Consider the following 24,248-nt stretch of genomic DNA (forward strand, 5'->3'; position numbering starts at 1 on the left):
TAGGCTTAGTTTCCAGAGAAGCCCCTGCTACACGCTTCCTGTCAATCAGGCAGCTTCCTGCAGGATTATTCCCAGCCAGGACTTTCTCCTCCTGGTTCGAGGTCTGCAAGCCAAAGCCCCCGTCGAGACCTTTCCAGCAGCCAAAGGCAGAGATGTCGGAGGCTTTGATGGCTAATTAAGCCTGAACACAGGCGCTCACTCCTAAAGAGGATGCAGCTCCCGGAGGAAGTCCGGTTGAAATGCAAGGTCTCGTCATCTGTGCAGCTGGCACCTCCACGTGAGAAATGAGAAACAGGCTGCCGACACCTTCCGTTGGGGCTTTGATTGCTAGGAAGCTACAGGCTAGATTCGCAGCTCAATGGCAGCAACTGGGCAATCAGGAGAAGGTGTTGTCATAACCACAACAGTGACAAAAACGGTGGCTACGGAGTACCTACGACCAGCCAGCCATTCTGCTAAGTGCTTTACATAGAGTATCTCACTTACCCCCTTTAATGATCCTCCGGAGAAGGTGTCCCTGGACCCATTTCATAGGCTGGGAGATGGAGGCCGAGGGACTAAGTCCATGCGCCTGTTTGTTCAGCCAGTAAGAGGCAGAGCTGGAACTCGGACCCAGGCCTGGCCGTGGGGTGCCAAGCTCCTCCCACTGCAGGCCCTGCTCCCCAGCATTTGACCCTCTCAACTGGCTTACGAGCCCCATTCAGATTCGTGTTTTCTCTGGTCCTGACAGTTTTTATTTATCCATTAAATTGTTGCTTCTGTGGCTGTGAGAACCCCTGCAGACCCTCTGAGGACAGGACCGGGGCTTTGCATAAATCCGGAGATACACGGAGGTGTGAACAACTGACTGAACAAAAGACGGAGGAAATGAAAGAACAATGAAGACTGTACTCAAGCCCTAAAAGGTCAGGGTTCACACAGGGACCTCCTGTCCTGGGGTGGCAGCGCCAGGGGCCCCCAAACTGAGGCCCTGTCATTCCAACACCAAGGGTGGGGTATGCGCTGACCCACAGACAGAAACGGGTTTTTATCTCCTGTTCTGCACAACGGGCCTGGCGAGTTCCCAAAAGATAACCGTGGTGACAAAACCAGCTAAGCAGGCCTGATGGTCCCAGATACCAGGAAAAGAAACCCCACAGTTTCCATTACAGAATGCCCTGGACCGAGGTGGTTCATTAATATGTAAATCAGGGAGACTTGGGGTGTTTTCTTCCCCTGTTTGAAACACGCCCCAGCCTGCCCCCCCCACCCCCCCAATGCTCCTTCACTGCAGGCAGTCTGGATGCTTGAGTTATTACCCACCAAGGCTCTCGCGCAGACTTGCTTAAACAAAGTTCTGAATGAGAGGGAGGGCCGGGGGGGAAGGGATGGTCACCAGAGAGACAGCTGTCCCTGAGACGGAGACTGGGACGGTCATCAGGAAGAGAAACGTTCCTGGAGACCACTCCCTCCCTACGCCCATGCTAGCCACTGGGACTCGGGCACGTGCTGTTTCCCGGGAGCCTGGGCAGTTAGCGCGGGCACCCGCTCCATCCACAGGGACCGGCGGGCCTAAAGGAACCAGCACTCAGGTTCCAACACTGTCTCTCCTGAGTTTGCTTAATGGGGCTCTGACCAGCTCAGTGTGCAACATGGGCAGGAAGATCGTGTTTCTGAAAAGCCTAGCACCAGACCTGGGGGCACGCTGGCCGGGCAGGTGCTGCAGCCCTCCTCAGGGCTCCATCCGGCTGCCAGCTGCCTCCCTGGCCAACATCAAGGGCATCTGCCGCGCCCGGGAGGAAGCAAATGCTTTCAAAGGGAGTTGGCATAACCCCTGGCCAAGCTTCCCGGAAAGACCCCGTTAATTTAGATGGAAGCAGCACATGAATTCTAATTTCTGCCGACTCATTCCTTCCCTGGGCGCGCGGGCCGTCTGAAGACAGGACGGTTTTCAGCAAGCTCAGACGCGGCGAGGGCCGCAGCCTTGGGTGGGTCCGTCTGCTCGCAGTCATGGAGAGAGGAAGGAAGGAGCCTGACTCACCGAGGGCCGACTGTGTGCCGCCACGCACTGCTGTCACTTCCGCTGTGCTGGACGGCCGGCCCTGGGGTCCACCCTAGGGACGTCACTGTGCCAACTCCCATGCCAGGTGCTGTGACACAGGGGAGAAGGGAAGGGACACTGTCCCTACCCTCAACCTCTTCCTTGGTAAACTAGGAATGTCGGTGCCTACATTTTGGGGTTTGTTGCACATTAAAGGAGAGACATACACCAAGGGCTTAGTGCAGCGTAGCACCTGGAACATAGTAGGTGCTCAATAAACGGTTGTGATTAGGCTCCACAACACTCCCGAGCGGCATGAGTATCCTGTTTTACTACCTGGCCTGAAGCTCAGAGGTGCAGCGACTTGCTTAAAGGCACCCAGACAGTAACTAGCAGAGTTTGCCCTTGAACTCGGGCTTCTAAACTCTAGGTCCAGTGTTTCTTCTTTCAGCTCATCATTCTCAGCTGGTTGCCACGGCCCCTTGCACCTTGAAGGCAAGGGGGAAAGTGATTGAACGGAGGCTTCTGCAGATGGAGACGGGATGGGGGAGCCAAGGTTGACTGGATGAATGGGCCCCAGTGCCTGGCGTTCAGCAGCCCTGCAGGCTTCTGTTTGCTACACGAACACGCTGACAGCCAAGCTGGCTCATCTCGTGATGTCTCTCCAACCGCGTGGACAGGGCCACCGGGAAGAGACGATATGTAATGCCTCTAATTAATTCCCTCCAAATCCTTTGGGAATGATGAGGGGAGCAAATGCATAAGTAAGCTGAAGCGGAGCTGATTTCTTGGTTCATGTGGCCATTTCCTGGCTCAGCTGCCTACCATGCGTCAGCGGGAATTGAGCTCACTTTGCAACTACTCAATTTCTGAAATCTTTGTGAAGCAAATACACAGAAAAACGAACAATCGGCTGGGATCTGGGGCCCAGAGTCTCGCAGTGAGGACGGGCACAGTGGCTGCTCTTGGCCTCAGGCCCCGCCACCCCTGTCCTCGCCACCTGCTGGGGCCAGAAATACCCTTGGTCAGAGGGTCAGTCACTCCCAAAGCAAATTCACCCTGTGCACTGGCAGATGGGCCATTGTCAGAAGCAGACCGTTCATCTCTGGGAATTCTGCCTACGTCCATTTCCTGCCCAAAGGCACAAACACATGGCAGGTGCACTTTTGTCTTGGCTTTGAGTGGGCACATCGTTGCGTGGGGTGTGCACATGCCCGGTCGTGCCTGTCGGCAGTCCGGAAGTGCAGTGGCCTGGCGCCCTGGGTCACTGGGGGGCTTGCACAATAGGCCAAGCAGCTGGCCCAGGTCTTGGGGGCTGGGGGTTCTACTTTGCTGAGGCAGCTCAAGCCTTTCACCACCCGCAGGCCTCGGGCATCACCTTCTGTAGGCGGCATTCAGGGCAAGTGCCACGGCTGCTCTCCGGGCCCTTGTTAATGAATCAACTACTAACATGTGCTTACTGGGTGTCTCCCGTGGGCCAAGGCGTGGGCCGCAGGGGAACCAGAAAGACAGGGCCTGTCCCGAAGCTGAGCACCCCCTGGCGGGGGCCGGAGCCCTGTAAGTCCGCAACAGTGTGGTGCGGGCTGAAAGAGACAGCTGGCTTGGGGTCAGGCAGGGCAGGAGGCGGAGGGACAAGGAGGCAGAATGACCCAGACTTAGGGGTCCGGCACTGGGCGGGCATCCCGGCTCTGCCACCTTCCTGCCCTGACTCGGGGCCAATGCCCCGCAGGGCTCAGAGTCCCAGGGGTCCGCGCCTCTGCACCACGGGCTGAGTGACACCTGCCTCCCGAGGACACTGAGGGTCAGAGGTATGAAATGACCGTCGTCGGGCATCCGCACAGACGTTCCATCCCATGGCGGCCGACACCAACGCCAACGCCACCCCCACGCTTGACCCTCTGTCCGAGGCAAAGCAAACATAACAGGGTCCCCTTGTCTACTAGTTCCCAGGGGGAACGGGCACTTCCCACGAGCCACTGGCTCACTCATGGGGACAGCTCTGTCCCTGGTGTTTGGGAGGCTGCCGTCTGGAGATACTGCATGCCCTGCGTGGCTTCATGGGAAATGACCTCGGGAGAAAAAAGGGCTGCTTTTCCACCGGAAACAAATGGATGACAACTCCATCTCCCTGGTAATTGTGAACGTGTTTTCCCTTTCGGAACCTGGTGGGCGTGTCTGTGTAATTTGGCAAGCCAGGCCTTCTGGAGTCTAACCAATGTACACTATTTTTGTAAGAAACAACTTTTCAAAATGCTTCCAAATCTGCCCTGGCCCGTGTGGCTCAGTTGGTTGGAGCGTTGCCCCATAGACAGGAAGGTCATGGGTTCAATTCCTGGTCAGGTCACATGCCTGGGTTGTGGGTTTGGTCCCCGGCTCGGGCTCATTCAAGAGGCAACTGATAGATGTTTCTCTCTCGCATCCGAGTTTTTCTCCCTCTCTCTCTCCCTCCCCCTCTCTCTAAAATCAATGAGCACGTTCTCAGACGAGGATTTAAAAGAAAAATGCTTCCGAATCTGAGTCTGCCTTCCGCGGGATGTTTGAGCCGTACGTTGAAGGGGGCGTCTGAGCTGGCGCCAGGCTGCGGGTCGGGGAGGGGGGACAGCATTCTGGGGGGCGAGAACAGGTATAAAGGCACAGGATGCTGGGCCTAGGCAGACGGCAGTAGCCCCGAACCCCCAGTTTTCCTTGTTGGGCAGAGAGAAACTCTGGGTGTGGCTGCAGGAAGCACAGCTGATGGAAATCTCAGGATGTGCAACCAAAAAATCCCAACGGCTCCACCCAGCACATCACTTTGCCTCACGCGGAGCCTCAGGTGTAATGTGGAGATAATTATCCTGGCCATAGGTCGCTCTGAGGATCAGGGGTCAAGTCACTAATAAGAGCCTGAGTTAGCCACTGCGGACCCACGTTCCAGCTTCACCATGACTAGTCCTGTAATCATGGGCTAGTGACTACGCCTCTATGAGCCTCAGTCTCCTCATCTGTAAAATGGGGGTAGCCAAATCCTCATAGGATTATTGCAAAGATTAAATCAAATAAGGCACGTATTTAGCCGTGCCTGGCACATAGTAAGGGCCCCATAATTGTTAGCTGGCAAGATGATGATAGAATGAATCAATCAGGCAAGTAGGGGGCAGGGGTCTCAGGAAGCTTCAGTTGAATCTGGGTCCATTTCTGTCTGAAGATTCCTCAGCCACACCAAGCATTCACCTACTCACCCAGAAAGCAAGAGACTCCCACTGGGAGTCAGTCCTTCCCACCCAGCCTGGGCGCATCTGAATACGAGGTGAGGTTGCTCCGAGAACCCCAGGAACAGACGGAGAAAGCTCTGCAGATGCTGCACACATCTGCAGGACGATGCACGGTGGAGTGTGGTCCAGCCCCCGCTGTGCCTCTGCTAACCCAGCCACCTGCCTGGAGACACGAGCGGAGCAGAGCCGGCTGGCCCGGCAGCCTGACTGAGCATCTGACCATGTCCTGCAGGGCTGGCTTCTTGTGACTCCTCCTATTTCCTAGGCCAAGTCCTTACGGGCTTAAAGAGGTGACCACCACCTAAGCATAGGACACGCAGGTTAAGGGTGCCAGCCCCAGCCAAGCGGCTGCCCTAGAACTGGCTATGGAAAAACAGCAAGGGCTCCCTCACTGAGCACCTGCCACGTGCCAGGTGCTTTTCAGATGATGGACACACGTCACCGCCGACCCCCACAGCCATTCTGCGAGACCTGAACTCGTTCGAAAGGAAGCCGACCACTCTGAGCTTGAGGAGGGGCAGGGCGGCTGTCAGGAGCCCCTCGGAATGGGGGCACATCTGCAAAGCAGGAACCCCCTGATCTTGGCAACATCGCTCCGAAAAGGAAGGTGGAGAGGTGAAAGTGGTTAATTCTACAGGCAGCGGTTCTTGGGGAAGAGGGGAGGGAGGACGGGCCACAGCCAGGAGGGAGTGGGGAGGGCAGGGGAGGCCAGCTGCAGGATGGGGTCACCGGTCACCGGTCACCAGCCACCACTGGGATTCATCGCTGCATTTCACCACTCGGTCTCCAGGGCCCCCAGAAAACAATTAGCAGATTCAAACGCATTACAGTAATTCCTCTGCCACATCCCCTAACTCAGATAATGACAGCTTTCCTGCAATTAGGAGAGGGTCTCCCCTGTGTGCAGATTAATTGGGTGTTAAACAAGCAGGCCTGCCTGAAAGCAGACGGGGGAGCGGGGATGAATTAGATGCGAAACAGCAGCTCTGGGCAAAGAGGGAATAATTCACTCTCAGCCACGGCCAGGGGGAGACCTGACGATGCCCCGTGGGTTGCATGAGGCCAGGATGTAGGAGGTGGCTCTGGAGACAGGCAGGAATGGGGACCGCAGGCCCCAGTCCCGGGGGAGGGGAGTGGGGGAGGCCAGTTTTAACTCAACTCTGTCCACGGCCCGTGTCACCCGTCTGTGGGGCGCTCTAACGCCACGGGGCCAGCTCCCGCTCAGGAAGCGTAAGACAGTTCCCAGCATAATATAAATGCTCACTAAAAATGACTGGGCTCTTACTATTTGCCAGCACTTGTAGGCACTCCTGTGCTTCCCCCGCACAGCAAGGTCTGTGCCGGCACCGTCATCACGCACGTGCTGTGTGTTCCGCCCAAGTCGCCCGAGTTCGGAGGGGTTAGGCTACTCGCCTGGTGTGGGTTTGGGCTTCACACCAGATGCCCTAACTCCAGAGCTGCTGCCATTACTGCTGCTGCTATTATTGTTAATATTACGATTGGAATCTATTATTGTTAATAATCTACTGTTGGAACCTAGTATTATTATTGCTGGAGGGAAAGCTTCCAGACGAAGTGAGACCTGAAAAATGAGCAGGGGTTACCTCAAAAAGATGGAGCGAGAACACGGTCCGTCTGGATATGGAGCTCGGTCCGTGGAACCCAGGGGTGGGAGGAGACGCTAGGAGGCTGCTCCTGGCGGTGGAGGGGGCAGGGCAGGGGCTGTAAGTCAGGCTGAGAAGTCTGCGCTGGCCCCTGGGGTGGGCGAGTCGCTGCCGTGTGTACCTGAGTGTGTGTGTGTGAGTGTGCCTACGTGGGTGGACCACAGGCTGCCTGGAGCTGACCTTGCCCCGGGTCCTCCGCCCACAGGGCCCGCCCAGCCACTCATCCACTCCTCGATTCAGGGACCACAGCGGTTGGACTCCTCTGCCAGGCGCGGGAGACCCTGTGCCAGGCTCCTGCCCAACCATTCCCCACCCCCGTTCTGCCGCAGCCCCCGTTCACCGGCTACAGAGACTCGAGGCTTCCTGTTCCCAGGCCCCCCGGAGAGGCCTGCCTGGGCCGTGCTGAGTCGGCCCTCCGGCCAGTCCTTTCCCTCTGGCTCCACTGGGTGACCCCAGCCCATCGTTCAAGGTCGAGCTCCTCTGCAAAGTAGAGCGCTGCCCTGGGCACGAGTCCTGCCTCTGGCACTTAGGACTCGCCTGTCGTGCCCACGAAGCCACAGTTGTCGGAGCCGTGAATCCGGGAGAACACACCCCTAGGGTTGCAGTGCGGTTGACTGAGACCCTGCATGGACATGCTTAGTCCCTGGCCTGGCACACGGTGAACTAGAACCCGGCTCGGGAGCACAGCAGCCCGTGCTTGAACCCCTCACCCAAGGTCAAGTTCCTCCATCTTCCTGAGCGCCCCCCACGTGCCAGGCGCCAGGCAGAGGGTGGGGCACAGGCAGATCCCGCCCACGTGGAGCTCACGGCCCAACGCAGGGGCTGCAAAGGGAACGAAAACGATAAGCTCCTCTCTCTACATGACACTCGCCACAGTTCTCCGTGCACAGTAGGTCCGCAGATCAGAGTGAGAGGAAGGAACATTCACCCTATTCAGGGCAGGTGCCTTCCTTATTCATCAGCTCATTTTAACCTGCTGACGTGCCTTCAAGGTAAGTGTCCTAAGCCCCACGTGCAGGTGACGAAGCTGAGGCTCCGAGAGATTAAGTGGCCAGCTCAAGGTCCCACAGCCAGCCAGGGACAAAGTCAGGACCCGAATCCAAGTCCACCTGATATCAAAGCCCCAGTTCTTACCAATGGGCCATGAAGACCCAGGGGAGGGAGCAGGGGCTAGGAAAGAGGCAAGAAGGCAGTTGCTTTGGGAGCCATCCCCCAAAAGGCTGGGGGGCAGAAGCACCTCGGTGTCTCACTGACCAGCCCCAACACCCAGGGGCCACCTGCCTGCCTCCCTCCCTCTCTCCTTCCCTCCCTCCCTCCGTCCAGTTTCCAGCCTCACGTTCTGGAGGCAGCTCATGGGTGAACTCACTTCCGATTGCCACAGCCAAACAGAAAACAGTAATGAATTCAGTTGGATCAGAAAGGGAGCTGAAGATTTGGCTTGTATCGGTGATCTGAAGTTAACATGTAATTTATGCTAATTGCAGCCAAAGACATGCCTTTCTCCTCTAAATTGAGACCCGGTCCTATTAAAAAGATCACGTCGCTCTCGGTAATGAGGAGCCTGGCAGATGGTCTGATGGTCTGCTGCGTGGGTTGGGGGGAGGGTGACTAGGAAAGGGGCGAAAGGATGACAGCACAGAGAATGACAGTTTTTCAGGAGCCTCTCCTGGGGGCGGGCAGCTTTGGAGAGCAAGGGGAGTCTGCAGCCACCCCCTGGACCTGCAGCGACCTCAACCTGAAGGATGCTGCCAGAGGATGCAGTGACCGGGGCCCGGCATGGGGTTGGCTCCATGCTGTCCGGCGTTTGCCACTGCCCGGAGGTGGCGTTAATCTCCTGTTGCAAATGCAGAGATGCACGCCCAGCGAGGCTGCCTCCTTGCCTCCCCCAGGCCGCCCAGCCGAGCAGGGGCAGGACTCGGAACCAGGGCTCAGAGGACTGCGAAGCCCACACTTTCCTTTCTCCCAGCGAGAGCGTCTGGGCTAGTCTTAGTGTCTGGACCACTGCCTGGCAGCCGCTCATGCCCCTCCGGCCCGCTGTGGGCAGAGCACACTGCCCCACACCACCGACCCAGGGCGTGGCCATCATCACTTGCTCTGGCAAGCAGAACGTGAGGAAGGTTAAAAACTGCCAAAATTTCTTTGCCCCTTCTCCCACCCAGAAGAGGAGTCTAGTCCCCACTTTGTCCCCTTGAATCCGATCAGGCCTGCAGCTTGTTTTAACCAGGAGACTGCGGCAGAAGTGATGCGTTGTGGAATCTCGGCCTTACGGGGCTGTGCAGGTTTCACTTTTGCCATCTTGAAGGAGGTCAGGTGGGGCTCCTGGGGGGTGTCAGAGGTCTGAGGAAGGACTGAGGCATGCTGGGTGATGGCCAGCACCAGTGGCTGGGCAGGGAGTGAGGTCGCCTTAGACCTCCCAGGTGTTCCAGCTCTGTCTGTGACTGCATGAGCGAGACGAGGGGAGGCACTGCCTAGTCCACTCATGGAATTGTGACAAGTAATCCGTTATTAGTGCTTTAAGCCACTATGTTTGAATAAGTTGCTTGCAGTAATAAATAACTGAGGCAGAATGTTTTTAGCCACTGTGTGTGGATAGGTTGTTCGCAGTAATAAGGAACTGATGCAGAACGTTAGTGAATACTGCAGGAGCGGAGGTCTTAAATGCACATGTGTGGTTTGGCTTGGCTCTGGCCCTCGAGTGATGGACGAGAAGAAGAGCAAGCCCCGGTGGCTGCTGCCTCTTCAGCCTCACCAGGACAAAGACATGTGGAGCAGATCTGGGCCCAGCCCGCAGTCTGGGGCCAAGCCTATCCAACTCAGAGCCAGAAACAGAGGCTATTCCAGAGTAACCGAGCCACAGACAAGCTGTAGATGCTGGGCATGCAACTATTTGGTGTTATACCCCTCTGAGTTTGGGGGTGGTTTGTTATGCGGCATCACTGCAGCAAGAGCTGACTGATACACTCATCCCGCCTCTCTATAGCCCACACATTTTTATAGCAGAGGCTGGGTTCCATGAGAGAGACAGTGCCCCTATTTTTCCCAGCAGAGATTCGGACAGTGTAGTTATTTGCACAAAGGTGCAGGAACAGAGAACATGGCGTTGTGCAGTAGGACTCAGTGGTGTTGCTGCAGCTCAATAAAGCCATTTACCGGAGGGAATGAAGGGCTGAGGGTGGAGACATGGTGTGGGTCCCCAGGGGTTCCTCCCAGTGGGCCCTAAGGTCCCAGGTGGATTGTCTGTAGCAGGTGGAGCAGGAGAGGCAAGTAAGGGATGGCTTTTTGACTTGCTCTGTCTCTGCTGATGCTGGGGAGGAGGGAGCACGTATTTAGAAAGGGAAGGCGCAAAGCTGCCCAGGGTAGAAACGGAAGCTCACCTGTACCAGAGCTCCGGATTCAGCCCTGTCTCCCCAGTGGTCGCTGCCTGACCTCTGATCCCAGGCTGGAATTCCTGCTGAAAACCAGCTCAGAGCTGGCTCCCCAGGCCCTTCTGCATGGTGGTCCCAGGTTACCCAGCGCTACTGGAAACAGGATAGAGGTGCCTCCCATTGCTTACTGATGTGGACAAAACCAGGTGCAAAGGAGGTGGCTGGAAGCCACAGGGGGCTTCAGGGTCCCCCACAATGGCACAGAGGACTGGGAGGCTCACTGCAGGGCTCACACACAGGAGCTTGTCCCCCCTGCCCCCGCCCCCCAAGTGACTGCTAAGGATGGCACGTCCACCTTGCCTTTGCAACCAAGAAAAGAGCTCTGATCCTCAGTCCACTTAAGCAAAAGATAAAGAACAGGAATGAATCATGCTCCTGAGCTCCAGGGTGTCTCCAATGCCCGCTGGTGACACCAACACTGAAAATAATGCCAGCCAGCCCCGACTCATCGCCCTGTTTCTCAGGTCCAGCCGAGGGCAGACATTCCCGCCCCTCCTGCTTGTTAGCAGCTGGTCAGCAATCCAGTCTCACACTGGGGCCGACCAGGGGGAGTGGCCAGGGGACATCTTCAGGGGTAGCCTTAGGAAGGCGGACAGTCTGAAGAGCAGAAGCTGCCAACAGACATCCTTGAGCTAAATGTGGTCATTGATGGGCTTTATGATTTGCAAAATTATTATACGTGGGCTTCCTCGCTTGCTCCTCAAAAGAAGTGCATGGGGTGGGAATTATTAACTCTATTTTATAAGCAGGGAAGCTGAGGTTCTGAGATGCATCTGAAATCACCCTGAGTAACAGTGCTGGGCATAACTCCAGCCTCTCTCTCTCGTCCGCCCTCTGCTCTCAGGACAAGGGTGCCTGTCTCAATGCCTTCTCTTGCCATTAGGCCCGGCTGCTGCTGCGCTTTATCAAGAGAGAGGCTAGTCTGGGTCACGCAAACAGGGGACCACTAGGTCCAAGCTCTGCACCTCAGTCCCCAACCCCCTCCCACGGCAGCCTCTGCTGACAGACCTGCCCCCAGCCGGCGTTCTGCCCTGGAGACCCACCCCACCCGAGGCTTTCCGTTGCCTGGGCACGACACCACACGCCCAGAGGTACCTGCGGGGGGTTGCATGGTGCCCCGCCCCCAAAAGACACGTCCACCTGCAACCTGTGAGCAAGACCTTTTATGGAAAAGGTGTCTTAGCAGCTATCATTAAGTTATGCAAATGTAATTGGTTAAGGATCCTGAGATGAGATCATGCTGGATTCGGTGGGCCCAAAATAAACGCAATGGCCCTGTCTTCAGAAGAGAGGACACAAAGGGGAAGGCAGCACGAAGGCGGAGGCAGAGGGTGGAGTGATGCGTCTGTGGGGCTAGGAGAGCCAAGGAGGGCCGGCAGACCCCAGCGGCGGGAGGAGACACGGCCAAGCCGCCCCGAGAGCCTGCAGAGCGCGCATGCCTCTGCCGACACCTCGATTTGGAACCTTTCATCCCGCTCCTTGCCTTCCCGTTCAACAACATGCATCGGCACGCCAAGGCCAATGTCATTATTATAGGACTGTTTTGCATCCACTCTAATTTGGATGCAGAAAACATACACAATTTTCCAAGAGACGTACTGGTTTTGTCTATCTTCAAACTGTTTTAAGCAGTGAGCTATTACTTCCCGAAACAACACCTTGACAAGACTCACGACTCCTCTCCTGAACCTCTGGACTAGGGGGTGAACTTGGGAAGGGTTTTCCCCTATGACAATAAGCCAGACTCACCTTTCTCCTGAGCCATCTCTTGCAGGCAGAAGTAGATGACTCTGGCTCCCAGGCTAAAGCCAATCAAGGTGACAGGTCGCCGGCCCTGAGGGAAAAAGGACACAGATGTCTGGGACGGGACACAGTCGCTTCTAGCAAAACATCAGCCCTGACGAGGCGGCCCCTGCACACTCCCCAGTGCCTGCCTTGACCTTCATGAATGGGGCGTGTGCCGCTCCCAGCCCTCGTTCACGCAGGGCACACCTGACTCCAGAGACGGCTGCCCTGGGGCCCAGAGGCAGCTGGGTTCATTCCCTTTCCTCTCACACGGTAACCCAGCCGCCGGCCTCTTCTGCCCCCAGAGACAGGACTCTCCCACCTCGTGGCAAAAGACTGCAGTGACTGCCGAAGTGGGGCCCTTCTGGAGCCAGGGAGGGGAGGTGGAAGGTGCCCCGGTGCAACGGGAAAAGAAGGCAAAGAGTGACAGGGGAGGGAGAGCTGTTCTGTTTCTGGAAAGGCAGGTGGGACCCGAAATATCGGCCTTGCATTACAAGAGTAGGTAGTGAGTTAGACTTAAGAAAGAACTTCCTACAATGTTAAAGAATTTGTAGAAAAGGCAACTCATAAGGAAAAGGACATTATCTGGGGTGTCTGGGTGCCAGTTCTGCTTGGAGGGAGCGGGAAGGCGAAGATGAGCCCACAGGCCATCTGGTCTCCCGTCTACCCCTTCTCCTTGTTTTTGTGCCAGTCAATGTATCCACCCCCCCGTCACCCCCTTCACCACCACAGAAAACCACTGAAGTGCACTCCAGTTCCGCAGGAGACCGGTGATGAAGGCTGCTCTCCATCTCTCGACACCCACGCACCCCCCCACCCCCACCATGGGCTTGGTGACAGAACTCCTGCCTTTTCTCGGGCCACCCAGCCAAAGACTGAGTTTCTCCAACTCCCTGGTAGCTAGGGATGGCGCCCCAGGGCTGAGTCCTGGCCAGGGATGCCAAGGAAAGCACAGATGGGACTTCCAGGCGTGCCCTGCACCCCACTTTCCTGCCTCCGACTGTCCGGAACGCAGATGTAACCCAGGCCACGTTCCGTGGCCTTTGGAACACTGACAACGTGCTCAGAGGCTCGCTCTGTGCTTCCAGGAAGAAACACCTGGCCTCGTCTACCCCTGCAGGTGCCCCCGTTATTCAGTCCCCACCTCGTCACCTGCTAGGGACACACAGTCTACAACCCTTACTGGTCTATCCCGAGATACTTCCATGACTCAAACTGGAAGAGCAGCGAAGGCCACCCACTCCCCAAAGCCACTGGGCCTCTCCGCACAGATGTCTTTAGGGCCGACGTCCACGCACGAGTCGGCCCCCTCACCTCCCCGCTGGGCCCCCGCCCGCAGCCATTCCCAGGTACCTGCTGCCGGGAGAGCAGGATGTGGGCCAGGTGCTTGCCAACCTCCGCTGACCGGTGGAGACACACCCCCCAGGGGTTGTCGATGACGCTGGCGACACTGAGGAGTGAGGCCGGCCAGGTCAGAGCAGCCACGATGCCTGGGAGGGTGACAGGGCAGTGATGTAGGCAGCGGGGGCCCCTGTCGGGAAGTGGCGGGCTGGCTAAGGGCTGCCCGAGCGAGTACACACAGTGTCTCTCACTTGGGACCTGTGGGTTCTCCAAGGGCCGTCACACCGCTCAGGGCCACAGCAGAAAGTGGAAGCTCACGCGTGTTGGACCCACAGACCAGATCCCTGCTGTTCGGGCGTCTGACATGTGTGAGCTTCCAAAGGTGGCCCCAAGGAGTCACTCCACCCGGCACCCTCCCACTTGGCCTCATCCCTCTGCAGGGTGCCTGCCCACCCACCGTGGGCTCGGCCACGTGACTCGCTTTGGCCAATGAGATGTTACGAGATGTGAGACCTCAGACGGACTGGTGCATGGAGGCTGGCCTCTCACGTACTCCACCACCGGTGTGGGCTGGCCTGCTGACCCCAGGAGGGTGAGAGGCAGGTGGACTGGAGCCACGTCACCCTGGCTGTCCCACATGGGGCCAGCCTAGATCAGTGGACAGCCAGCTGACCCACAGACGCACGAGCAAGCCCGGCGGAGATCAGCCCGGTGAAACCTCATGGCTCCTGAGCTATTAGGATAAATGAGTGTTGTTTTAAGTCGCTGAGTGTTGGGGTGGCTGATACTTGGTGTGATAACGTGACTGGCTGTCCACCTGTCTCCTCCCACAAAGGGAGGCGCTATGCTACGCTTCTCAGACAGGGATGCAGCCTTAACCTCTCTGTGTTCCGAGGGTCCAGCACAGTGCCTGGCTCAGCGGGAGCCCCCGGGACGCAAAGGTGTGGTACCAGGGTGGGTTGGGAGTAGTGGGCATGTTGCTGGCGGTGGGGACAGGGAGACTTACCAGACAACATGGTGTACTTCAGGGCCTCCTGGGCCACCATGTTTGCGAGGCCACTGAGGATGGTCTCCAGGGCATTGCCGAGCTCCATCAGGTACTTGGCCTCCCAGGCCAGGCAGTACTGCTCGCGGCTGTGCGCCAGCGTGGCCCACGGGGCGCTGAAGGTCCCTGGGAGGACACAGGTAGGTGGGGCCTCTCCTGTCTGTGCCAGAGGGTGCCCCACCCCACTTTCCCAGACTGGGGACCACTCCCCCCTTGGGGGAAGACAAGAAGCCCACCCTTGCCGATGAGTGGCAGCTGTTGGCGGAGCGGATGGAGCACCCAGATGGAGCGTGGCTCCACCCTGTAAGTCAGCGGGCTGGGGTTCAAGTCCCAACTCCTGCACTCATTAATAGACGGGAGACCTTGGCACATCACTCTACCACCCTGAGCCTCACTTTGCTGGTCTGTGCAGTGGGGAGATCAGCACTTATCTCCCTTCACGGAGTAGTTGTAAGAACTAAGTATGGACTACTAGATAGGAAAGTGGCATTCTTCTGACGTCCTGCACTAGTGCTGGCATCAAGTTGTCGAGGACACACGATGGGAACACACCAGGGGACAAGCTGGGGCCCTGGGAGTCAGCATCGTCTCATTCAACACGCACTGCCTGGGAGAGGCTGGTCTTTTGGGGCAGAGGTGTTGGAGCCCAGCTGTGCCGTGACCCCGCTGGCTCACCCAGTTCTTTCCGAGCCCGTTTTCTCACTTGGGGGCTGCAAATGGAAGGATGGAGACAGCACCACCACAGTGACCAAGGTCAGGCTGGAAGGACAGCCACCACTGTCTGCCTCCCTCTCCCCCGTCCTGGCCCTCACCCTGCCCTGAGGATAGTGTCACCTCTCCAGTCGACATGCAGGCCCTCTGTGACCTGGCTTTCTCACTGGCTTTCTTTTGGGTCATTTAGAAGATCCGCCCTCGGGTTCCTGAGATCTGGGAACCGGGGGGCTCTGAGCGTGTGCGCCTGGCTGTGTGCCCAGGATTCCCTGGCCCACCGTCACCTCCCTCTGAGTGACAGCTCTGTGCTGGGCCTTGCACTGGGCACATGTGAGCCAGGCAGGGAGCGGGCCATGCCGTCAGTCCCCAGCGCCACCAGGTGGAGGGGACACACGTGTCCAGGTTAGAGCAGCAAAGGAACTATGTTGGTGGAATGCCAGTTAGAAACCAGGGGCCCTCGATACATTATCTTGTTTAACTTAATCTTTGTAAGTACCTTGAAAGGCAGGAGCAAGTAAGCTGTTCACTTTCTAAGTGAACAGCTGAGGCACAGAGAGGTTCAGTAATTTGCTTGAGGTCACACAGCCGAGGCATACTGATCTCTCACCTATGTGCTTAAGTCCTTTGCTATCCTCCACCTGCTCTCAGGACAATTCAAACTCCTCGCCTCACCTGCTCCTGTGTGATCCACTCTGGCCCTGCCCCCACGCCTGTCTCCTGGCTCCCTGCTCCAGCTCCCCGTGCTCCTTCCTGTTCTCTTGCACCACCGGGCCTTTGGACCTGCTGCCCCTAGGCTCGGGTGCACTTCTAGCTCCTTCTTTACCCAGCTGATTCCCAGTCGGTCCTTAGCCTGAAGGTCACTTCCTCCAGGAACCTTTCCCGAGTTCCGCAGAGATGCTCTGTGCTTCCCCCACTGTGCCGCCCACAAAGCTCCCCCGACAGTCGCTTGCTTAGCTGTCTGTCTTCTGCCTCAGACCAGGTGTTCCACGGGGGCGGAAGCCGCAACTGTGTCACTCGCCACTAAATGCCCGGGGGCTGGCTCGGGGTCTGGCACACAGCGTGTGTAATTCGGCTCAACACACACTGCTGGACAGACGGATGGAGAGGTGGGAGGGTGGGTGAACGGATGGATGGGTCGATGGACGGGTGGGTAGGAGGGTGCACAGACAGCTGGACAGATGGGTGATGGATGGATGGATGTGCGGACAGATGGGTGGGCGGGTGAGCGGACAGACAGCTGGATGAGTGGACTGTGGATGGAGGGAAGACAGGTGGAAGGGTGAGTGGATGCATGTGGGATGCAGTCTCCTCACTGCTCTGAGCCAGCTTCCTCCTCTGCAAAGTGGGGCTCCCCTCCCTACCCTCTAAGAACACACCCAGGCAAGAGCCTAGGCCGGGGTCTGGCCCACAGCAGCCAGCCCAGCTCGGCCGACGTCCACCCCCCTCGACATCCTTGTCCCCCCCCGCCCCGGTCCTCACGGTATCTGCCGGACGCCAGCCACCCCGTGATGGCGATGGTGATGCGCAGCTGCCTGCCCTCCGTCAGCGGCAGGAACGTGAACTCCTCGATGGCCCCGACACGCTTCTTCATCTTGTATCCTAAGGCCCCAGACACACAAACGGGAGTGGGGGTGACCGCGGACCCCGGGAGCATTGTCAGAGGGGCTCCCTGGGCTCGCGTCACGCACAGCGAGGGCCGACTGTGTGCCCTGTCCTAGGACAAAGGTCTCCTTTTCCAACTCACTAAGGAAGGTGCCATTATTGTCCCCAGTTAGGGATGAGAGTAAGAGGCTTCCGCAGGCTGGCCGGCACCGAGGGCAGAGCCGGGGTGGAAGAGAGGACCCAGGCGTGTGACCGCCGCTCTGGCCTGACTCCGCCGGCTCCAGGTCATTTTTCCCGCCCACACACTCCAGAGGCCGGCCCACTGCGCTCCTCTCAGTGAAAGGGGATCAGACTGTCCAAGATCCTCAACGCAGGACGTGCCCTCCCCCTTGAAGAGTGGAACAGCAATCTCCGTGGGACTTGGGGGCTGCTGACACACGATTTGGGAAAACTCCCCCAGGACATGCTGGCACATGACGGACAGCCACGTGCTCTCTCCCGTGAGGAAGCTCAAAGGTCTCCGAGGAGGCCTGTCTGGAAACTTCCTACGTGGGGGCACGCAGCTCCGACGAGCCCCTTCTCGGGAAGTCTGCAGGAGGCGCGGTTTCCCAGACTCGGCCCTCACACCGGCCCACGCCCAGCGCCTGCCCAGTCCTCGGTGAAGCAGCCGCCAAGGTCTGGTAGGGCTGGAACCGGCATGAGAACAGCCATGTGCTCCTCCTCCGTAGTCTCCCGGGGAGCCAGCACCATCCCGGGGAAGAATATGGGCGTGTCCTTCAGGGCTGGGCCACCCTGGCTGAAAACCCCCGTCCAGCCCACCGCTGCTCTGGGACTTACCGGTCAGGCCGGCTCCGGCGGCACCGAACAGCGAGGTCATGACAGCTATGCCGGCTACTGAGCCCAGAGCCGCTGCCCCGGCGCTGCCGATGATCGTCGCGGCCCCGGCGGCAACAAGAGGGGCAGCTAGACCCCCGGTCACACCTGCAAGGAAAGCGTGGTAAAGGCGGGAGTGAGGGCGTGGCCTGCTGGGCTCTGCCCCGATCAGCTGCCCGCCGTCCTCCACGGAGGCTTCTAACAACGCGAATGGACACACTGCTGAAGGAGCACCTACTGTGTGCCTGGGGGCGCCTCCCAGCCTGTCTCCCGCCCTCTCCACGTCCACTCGGACACCACCCCTCGCTCTGCACTGCGCTGACCCACGTGCCACCCCCTCGCCCTGAGCCAACCTTACCGATCACTGTCCCGCCTCCGACGGTCGCCAGGCCTATCAGGAGATAGCGCTTCCATTTCCTCCGGTTTTCCTTCTTCTTCCTGGACGCCTCGGCCGTTCTGGGGGAGGAGAGGCTGGTCTTTAGGGTGAGCTGTGCCTGGGCCCCCCTGAGGCCTCCCTGTCTCACCAGCCCCTAACGGGGAGCAGTGCTGGGTGCTCTGTCATTCCGAGCAAGGTCCCAAGTCACCCTGGGCCCATCGGTGCTTTTACGAACCTGGGGAATCCCAGTGCGTGGGACGCGCTACTTACCCAAAGGATCCATCCTAACAGGGTTGCAATTTGAATAATGAAAAGACAAGAAAATGACGATAACAGTCAAAGAAGCACAACAATTATCTTTCAACAGGTGGACCCAGAGGAGGTCCAGATAGAACCACAGACTCCATCGCCTCCCTCCTTCCTTGCCTTCCCCTCAGCACCTGGGCTCAGTCTCCTTCTGGGGTATTTGGAAACCGATATCCTTCTCAATAATCATTTCAACGGTGGGTCACTAGAGAAATGCCTGCCCTGGAGACCTTGGCCTTGGGGCGATAGCTAGAGTCCTTCAGACTGGAAATGCAAAAGCTAGACATGCAGCAGAAGGGAAGCATTTAGAGTGACCCGGGGCCAGGTGAGCCCTGAGCGCGACCACTGCGAGGGCACAGGAGCGTTGCTAAGCCCCGTCTTCCGGTGGGACACCCGGTCCTCCTCGGTGCTTTGGGACACCTCGGGGCAGGACCGAGGGCAGGTCGGGGAGGTCACTATGAGCTCGAACTCTGACCTGAAGCTGGAGTTTGGACAGCGGGGTGCGTGGACCGATAGCAGATGCCGGCGATAAAAGGGGCGGGGTTCATGTTTACTGAAGGGCCCCTGCGTGCCAGCTGCCACGCTTCGTGCCTCACGTGGCGGAGCTTCTCCCAGAGGCAGCGTTATTCTCGTCCCCGTGTTCGGAGGAGGGGCTGGTAGTGCCACCCCCGGGGGGGGCCGGGGGGGCTGGGGGCTCAGGGAGGAGAACACCCGCCAAACCCGAGGCACTGAGGCGCAGGGCGAGTGCCGACGAACGGTGGCTCCCGCCTCTCCCCAGCCCCCGTGTCCTCCTGCGTACGATCGGAATAATAACATCTGCCTCTTAAGGTAGCTGGTTTGTGAGGATTAAATTCATTCCTTCCTCCTCCATTCAATCCACACTCTTTGTCTGAGAGTGGACGACCCGTGGGCCCCTCCAGGCGCCACGTGCCGGTGAGCGGAACAAGGCGGTTTGACCCAATACCTTTCTCCTTCCCACCCTTTCCCTCAAGAGCCACCCCTGAGGGTGGGACAGAGAGTCGGCCCCCCAGTCATCAAAGAGGACCGGGGTCTGACTTGGGCATTCCGGGATCTACTCTGCTTTTTGGGGTTCTGCTAGCTCAGCTCAGCTGACTGTCGCCCTGAGCAGCTGCTGGGTGGACCGGCAGGGCCCTGCTCGGACGCCTCACTACAGAGAAGCAGAAACCAGGGATGACAGTCTCCGTACACGGCACAGGCGCCCGATCCCCCAGCTGCGGTGCGTGGGGCGTGCCGGGTGAGGCGTCGGAGCCGCACGCATGTAGCCGAGTGGAAGGCGGACGGCGAGGCAGCGCCTGGGTTCTGAGGTCAGGACTCCAGCCCTGGCAGCAGGGGCTTGCATGCTTCCTCCGCAGGGTGCTAGTGTGTCACCCACCGCTCGCTCACCGAGTCCCCGTCAGCCCTCCCTGCCCCGGCCTCCCCACGGGAAGGGTGCACACCCCTCCCCGTTGGACCACAATGAAACGCAGGCGGGAAGAAGGTGTGGCTGCCGATGAAACCTTCAAGAGTCAGTGGGGAGGCTGAGAAGTCTCCTTCTGTTCTGCTCTGGGAACAGCCATGTTCCAGAGAGAGAGGTCTCGCTGTCAGCCCGGAACCCAGAACCAAGGCAGCGTGGACCAGAGCCACAGCCGGTCGGCAGTGGACGTGTCGTACAGACAAGAGATGCACCCGTGTGGCTGTAAGTCACTGGGATCTGGAGGTCATCTGTTAATGCGGCAAACGACCGTCCCGACGGAGAGAGCCCCGTCCTCGTCCGACAAGCGGGGGTAATAATAGCACTGATGCCCAGGGGTATTGTGGGAGCTGGAGGCAGTAATCCACACACAGCACAGGCGTGTTGTAATCGTCTGACATGTTTGTTGCTATTATCATTGCGTTCATTATTAACGGTCGTTTCCTCCTAAACACAGGAGATATACTTTGGCCCTTAACTGCTAGCGCTAATCAGGGCAAAGATAGGAAGGCTGTAAACAAGTTGCTTTTGGCAGAGGTCAGGGTCGGAGCAAAAATGCAAGTGGGAACACACAATGGGAACACACCAGGGGACAAGCAGGGGCCCTGGGAGTCAGCATCGTCTCATTCAACACGCACTGCCTGGGAAGGGCTGGTCCTCTGGGGGCAGAGGTGTTGGAGCCCAGCTGTGCCGTGACCCCGCTGGCTCACCCAGTTCTTTCCGAGCCCGTTTTCTCACTTGGGGGCTGCAAATGGAAGGATGGTGACAGCACCACCACAGTGACCAAGGTCAGGTGGGAAGTACGGCCACCACTGTCTGCCTCCCTCTCCCCCGTCCGGGCCCTCTCCCTGCCCTGAGAATGCTGTCTCCTCCCCAGGCCCTCCACGGCTTGCTTGCCTCCTTCACAGACTCACTGCTCAGCACTTTAAAAATAATAATCATTTTCACATTTAAGTGTAGTTGGTATGCAATCTCACATTGGTTATATTAATTTTAGGTATATCATACAGTGATTTGACATTTTTAAAAAAGATTTTATCTGTTTATTTTTAGAGATAAGGGAAGGGAAGGAGAAACAGAGGGAGAGAAACATCAGTGTGTGGTTGCCTCTCATGCACCCCACTGGAGACCTGGCCCACAGCCCAGCATGTGCCCTGACTGGGAATCAAACCAGCGACACTTTGGTTTGCAGCCCACACTCAATCCACTGAGCTACAGCAGCCAGGGCTGATTTGACATTTTGTTTTTTAAGATTTTATTTATTTATTTTTAGAGAGGGAAGGGAGGGAGGGGGAGAGAGAGAGAGAGAGAGAGAGAGAGAGAGAGAGAGAGAGAGAGAGAGAGAGAGAGAGGGAGAAACATCAATGTGTGGTTGCTGGGGGTCATGGCCTGCAACCCATGAATGCACCCTGGCTGGGAATCGAACCTGGGACACTTTGGTTCCCAGCCCGCGCTCAATCCACTGAGCTACGCCAGCCAGGGCTTGATTTGACATTTTTATAGCTTACCATGGGACCACCCCACTGTGCAAACTTATCACAATATTATGGACTGTATTCCCCTTCTCCTTTTCGTCTGTCCCCCACTCCGCTACGGTAACCATCCCCTTGGTCTGTTTCTGTGAGTTGGTTTGGGGGTGTTTTGTTGCCCATCTCCTCCTAACGTGCCCTCCAGGCACACGGGCCTCCCACAGGCCACTGCCTCTGCACCTCAGTACTGTGTTCCCGCAGGCCCTCTGTTGCCAAGGAACTTCTCAGAGAACATCGGCGGACAGTCAGTCACCTCCTCCAGGAAGGCTGCTCAAGCCCCAAGGTTACCTAAATGCCCTGACTCTGGGTCCTCTAAGCCTCCAGGGGGAAGTAGCCTGCACTTCCAGACCATGAGAATCCCCAGGGATTCAAAGCACAGCTTCCTGGGCCAGAAGCTCTGGGCCTGAGGCAGGGGAAGCTGCCTGTCACAAGCTGTGTGTCCAGGGGCCTGCTGTGTCTCAAGTCCGAGAACCACAGGGCCAAACCTTCAGGGCGCAGGCCGAGCCTTTCCTGCTCTGCACCCTCCGCTGCCGGCCCTGGGCATGGGACCCGAGGGGCGCACGGACAGCGCTTCTTCAACAGACCTGAGTCCTTCTGGCCAGGACTGACCGGGAACCCCTTGCTGCAGAGATCTGTCCCCCACTCACTGCTCACATCTAGGAAGATCGGGGGGACACAGAACAGAGTGCAGGCCAGTCACCAACGAGAAGGAAGTCCTGGCTGTCATAGCTGTGTGCGGTGCCAGACGGGTTCTGGAAATACTGAGCACAGCCAGGGCGCTGGACTGTAGGCCCGGATAGCTGGGCCTGTGGCTGGGGAAACCACAGCCTCTGGGGAAGAGAGTCATTGAAACGTAAATATATTGCAATCACTCTTGAGGCTGTTTAATTTAAAGGCATGAATGCTCGTATATCAAATCCATTTTACAAAGATGGACCGTATACTCTAATCTCTAGTATTCTGCTTTGTATTATCACTGAAACGTTTCTAAACATTTGCTGAGTCAAAAAGGATGACGTAGTTTCCCTTAAGTTATTTAGCTAAGGCGCTGTCTTGCAACGCCCACCCGAATTGCCCGTCTGCTTCCTTGTGTGTGTCATTACTTGAACGTTCTTAAGAACTGTTTTGTGCCTAGAATCAAGAGCTTTCCCAGCCGTCATTAATGATCACGGACTTTTATTCCTGCTATTACGTCAACGTCTGAACTTCTGCATCTCAGGCCCACGAGCAGACACGCGCCCTGACTCACATCGAGGACACGCCCTGTATTTGGAAGTGAGAATTCAGGGCATGACTTGCGATTCAAAGGAAGCCCTGTTCCCACTACTGACGGCACTTGGTGGTTACCCATCATGGCCACACGGAGGTTCCGGAAAGCCAGAAAGGACCCCAAGCTGGCGTCTTGTGTCAGCCTGTGCAAGATGGAGGCGGAAGCCTAAATGCAGATCCCGGGCCGAAGCCCCAGACGCCCGGTGAGGAGCAAGGGGCCCGCTGCCCAGCTCACTGTCCCACCGGCCAGACACACTCCCTGCCAGCTTATCTCCCCCGAGAGGGTGCTCCTTACCCTTTGGTCCTCACCACCACCCTCTTCTCTGTTTTAATCACTTTCTCCCTAGATAGAGAGGGAGAGCTTATCACGGGGAAGCTCAGAGACGCTTCCCTAGTAAAAGAACTATCTTGACTGCTTTCTTCAGGTGAAGGAGGGGACCTGGGATGTTCAGCTGGGCCCGGAGGGATGCCCGTCAAGCTGGACGTGGTGGCAAAATCAGCCGGTGCCTCCACGGGCTGTGTGGCCTTAGACGAGTCTTGTCACCTTTCTGTTCCTTGACCTGCAAACCCCTCAGGAGATTGTTACAACCACCAGATGAGGTGACGGCTTGGGCCTGCGTCTGGTCAACACTCAATAAAAGTTAGATATTGACGATGTCACTGTGACGTGACCAGAGTCAGCGTCCAGCAGCACACTCCCTCACGTTTACCCCGCTGTGTCCCAGGCGCTGTTCCAAGCTTTTGATGTGCATTCATTCATGGAGTCCTCTTAACTGCCTCATGAGGGAGTCACCTCCGTGAGCCGGGGTCAGAGATGAAGACACTGAAGCACAGAGGAGTGAAGTCACCAAACAGGCGGGGGAAGCCTGGGTGACTCGGGGCTCCTCTGGGGACCCGAGAACAGAAAGGAGGCTCATCACACCCTGAGCCCTGGCTGCAAAGGATCGCCTTGGGGTGCCGAGTGATAAGCTCACCTTGCAGAAACACAAAACCTTAGGGTTAGAAGAAGCCTACACATAACTCGATCCTCTGCGTGCACTGGTGCAAACACTGGTGCAAACACTGGTGCTGCTGCCCAGAGAGGGAAAGCAAGGCGTCCAGTGCACTGGTGAAAACACTGGTGCTGCTGCTGCCCAGAGAGGGAAAGCAAGGCGTCCAGTGCACTGGTGAAAACACTGGTGCTGCTGCTGCCCAGAGAGGGAAAGCAAGGCATCCAGGGCCACCCAGAGCCCTGGTAGCATAATCCAGCTGAGAACGAGGCTGGACACGCACTGTCTGTCTCCGGGGTCTCAGATCCTTCCGCAGACCAGAGACAGAAGCTGAGAGGTCTCCAAAGTCCCTACCACAGAAATGACAAATGCCACGTGTGGAGTATTCTTCCGAGGAAAGGACTCACACGTGGTAGTAACAGCAACGACAGCAGATACTAGAGCAAACAGTGATGTCCACCAACCAGTGATGCTGCACAAGGCCTGCTCGAAGTGCTTCACACGTATGGACTCACTTGAAACCTCCAAGAACCCTATGAGCAGGGCGTTATTATTATACCCATTTTGCAGGTGAGGAAACTGAGGCCCAGA

The 24,248-nt window shown here is 57.5% G+C and overlaps 1 protein-coding gene across 3 annotated transcripts in view; it reads right to left on the reverse strand.

Moving 5' to 3' along the window:
• Window positions 1-24,248, reverse strand: part of TMCO4 (transmembrane and coiled-coil domains 4) — a 79,984-nt gene that overhangs the window by 21,597 nt on the left and 34,139 nt on the right. For all 3 annotated transcript variants that reach the window (XM_045859548.1, XM_045859547.1, XM_045859550.1), the window contains 6 exons: window positions 18,076-18,173; window positions 17,682-17,825; window positions 16,722-16,841; window positions 14,493-14,657; window positions 13,499-13,635; window positions 12,110-12,194 (listed from right to left, as the gene is read on the reverse strand). In XM_045859548.1, the coding sequence (XP_045715504.1) occupies window positions 12,110-12,194; window positions 13,499-13,635; window positions 14,493-14,657; window positions 16,722-16,841; window positions 17,682-17,825; window positions 18,076-18,173 (749 nt within the window). The remainder of the gene's footprint in view (window positions 1-12,109; window positions 12,195-13,498; window positions 13,636-14,492; window positions 14,658-16,721; window positions 16,842-17,681; window positions 17,826-18,075; window positions 18,174-24,248) is intronic.

The sequence above is a fragment of the Phyllostomus hastatus genome, unplaced genomic scaffold, assembly GCF_019186645.2.
Source record: "Phyllostomus hastatus isolate PE091 unplaced genomic scaffold, TTU_PhHast_1.1 phas_scaffold_182, whole genome shotgun sequence".
Classification (NCBI taxonomy): Eukaryota; Metazoa; Chordata; class Mammalia; order Chiroptera; family Phyllostomidae; genus Phyllostomus; species Phyllostomus hastatus.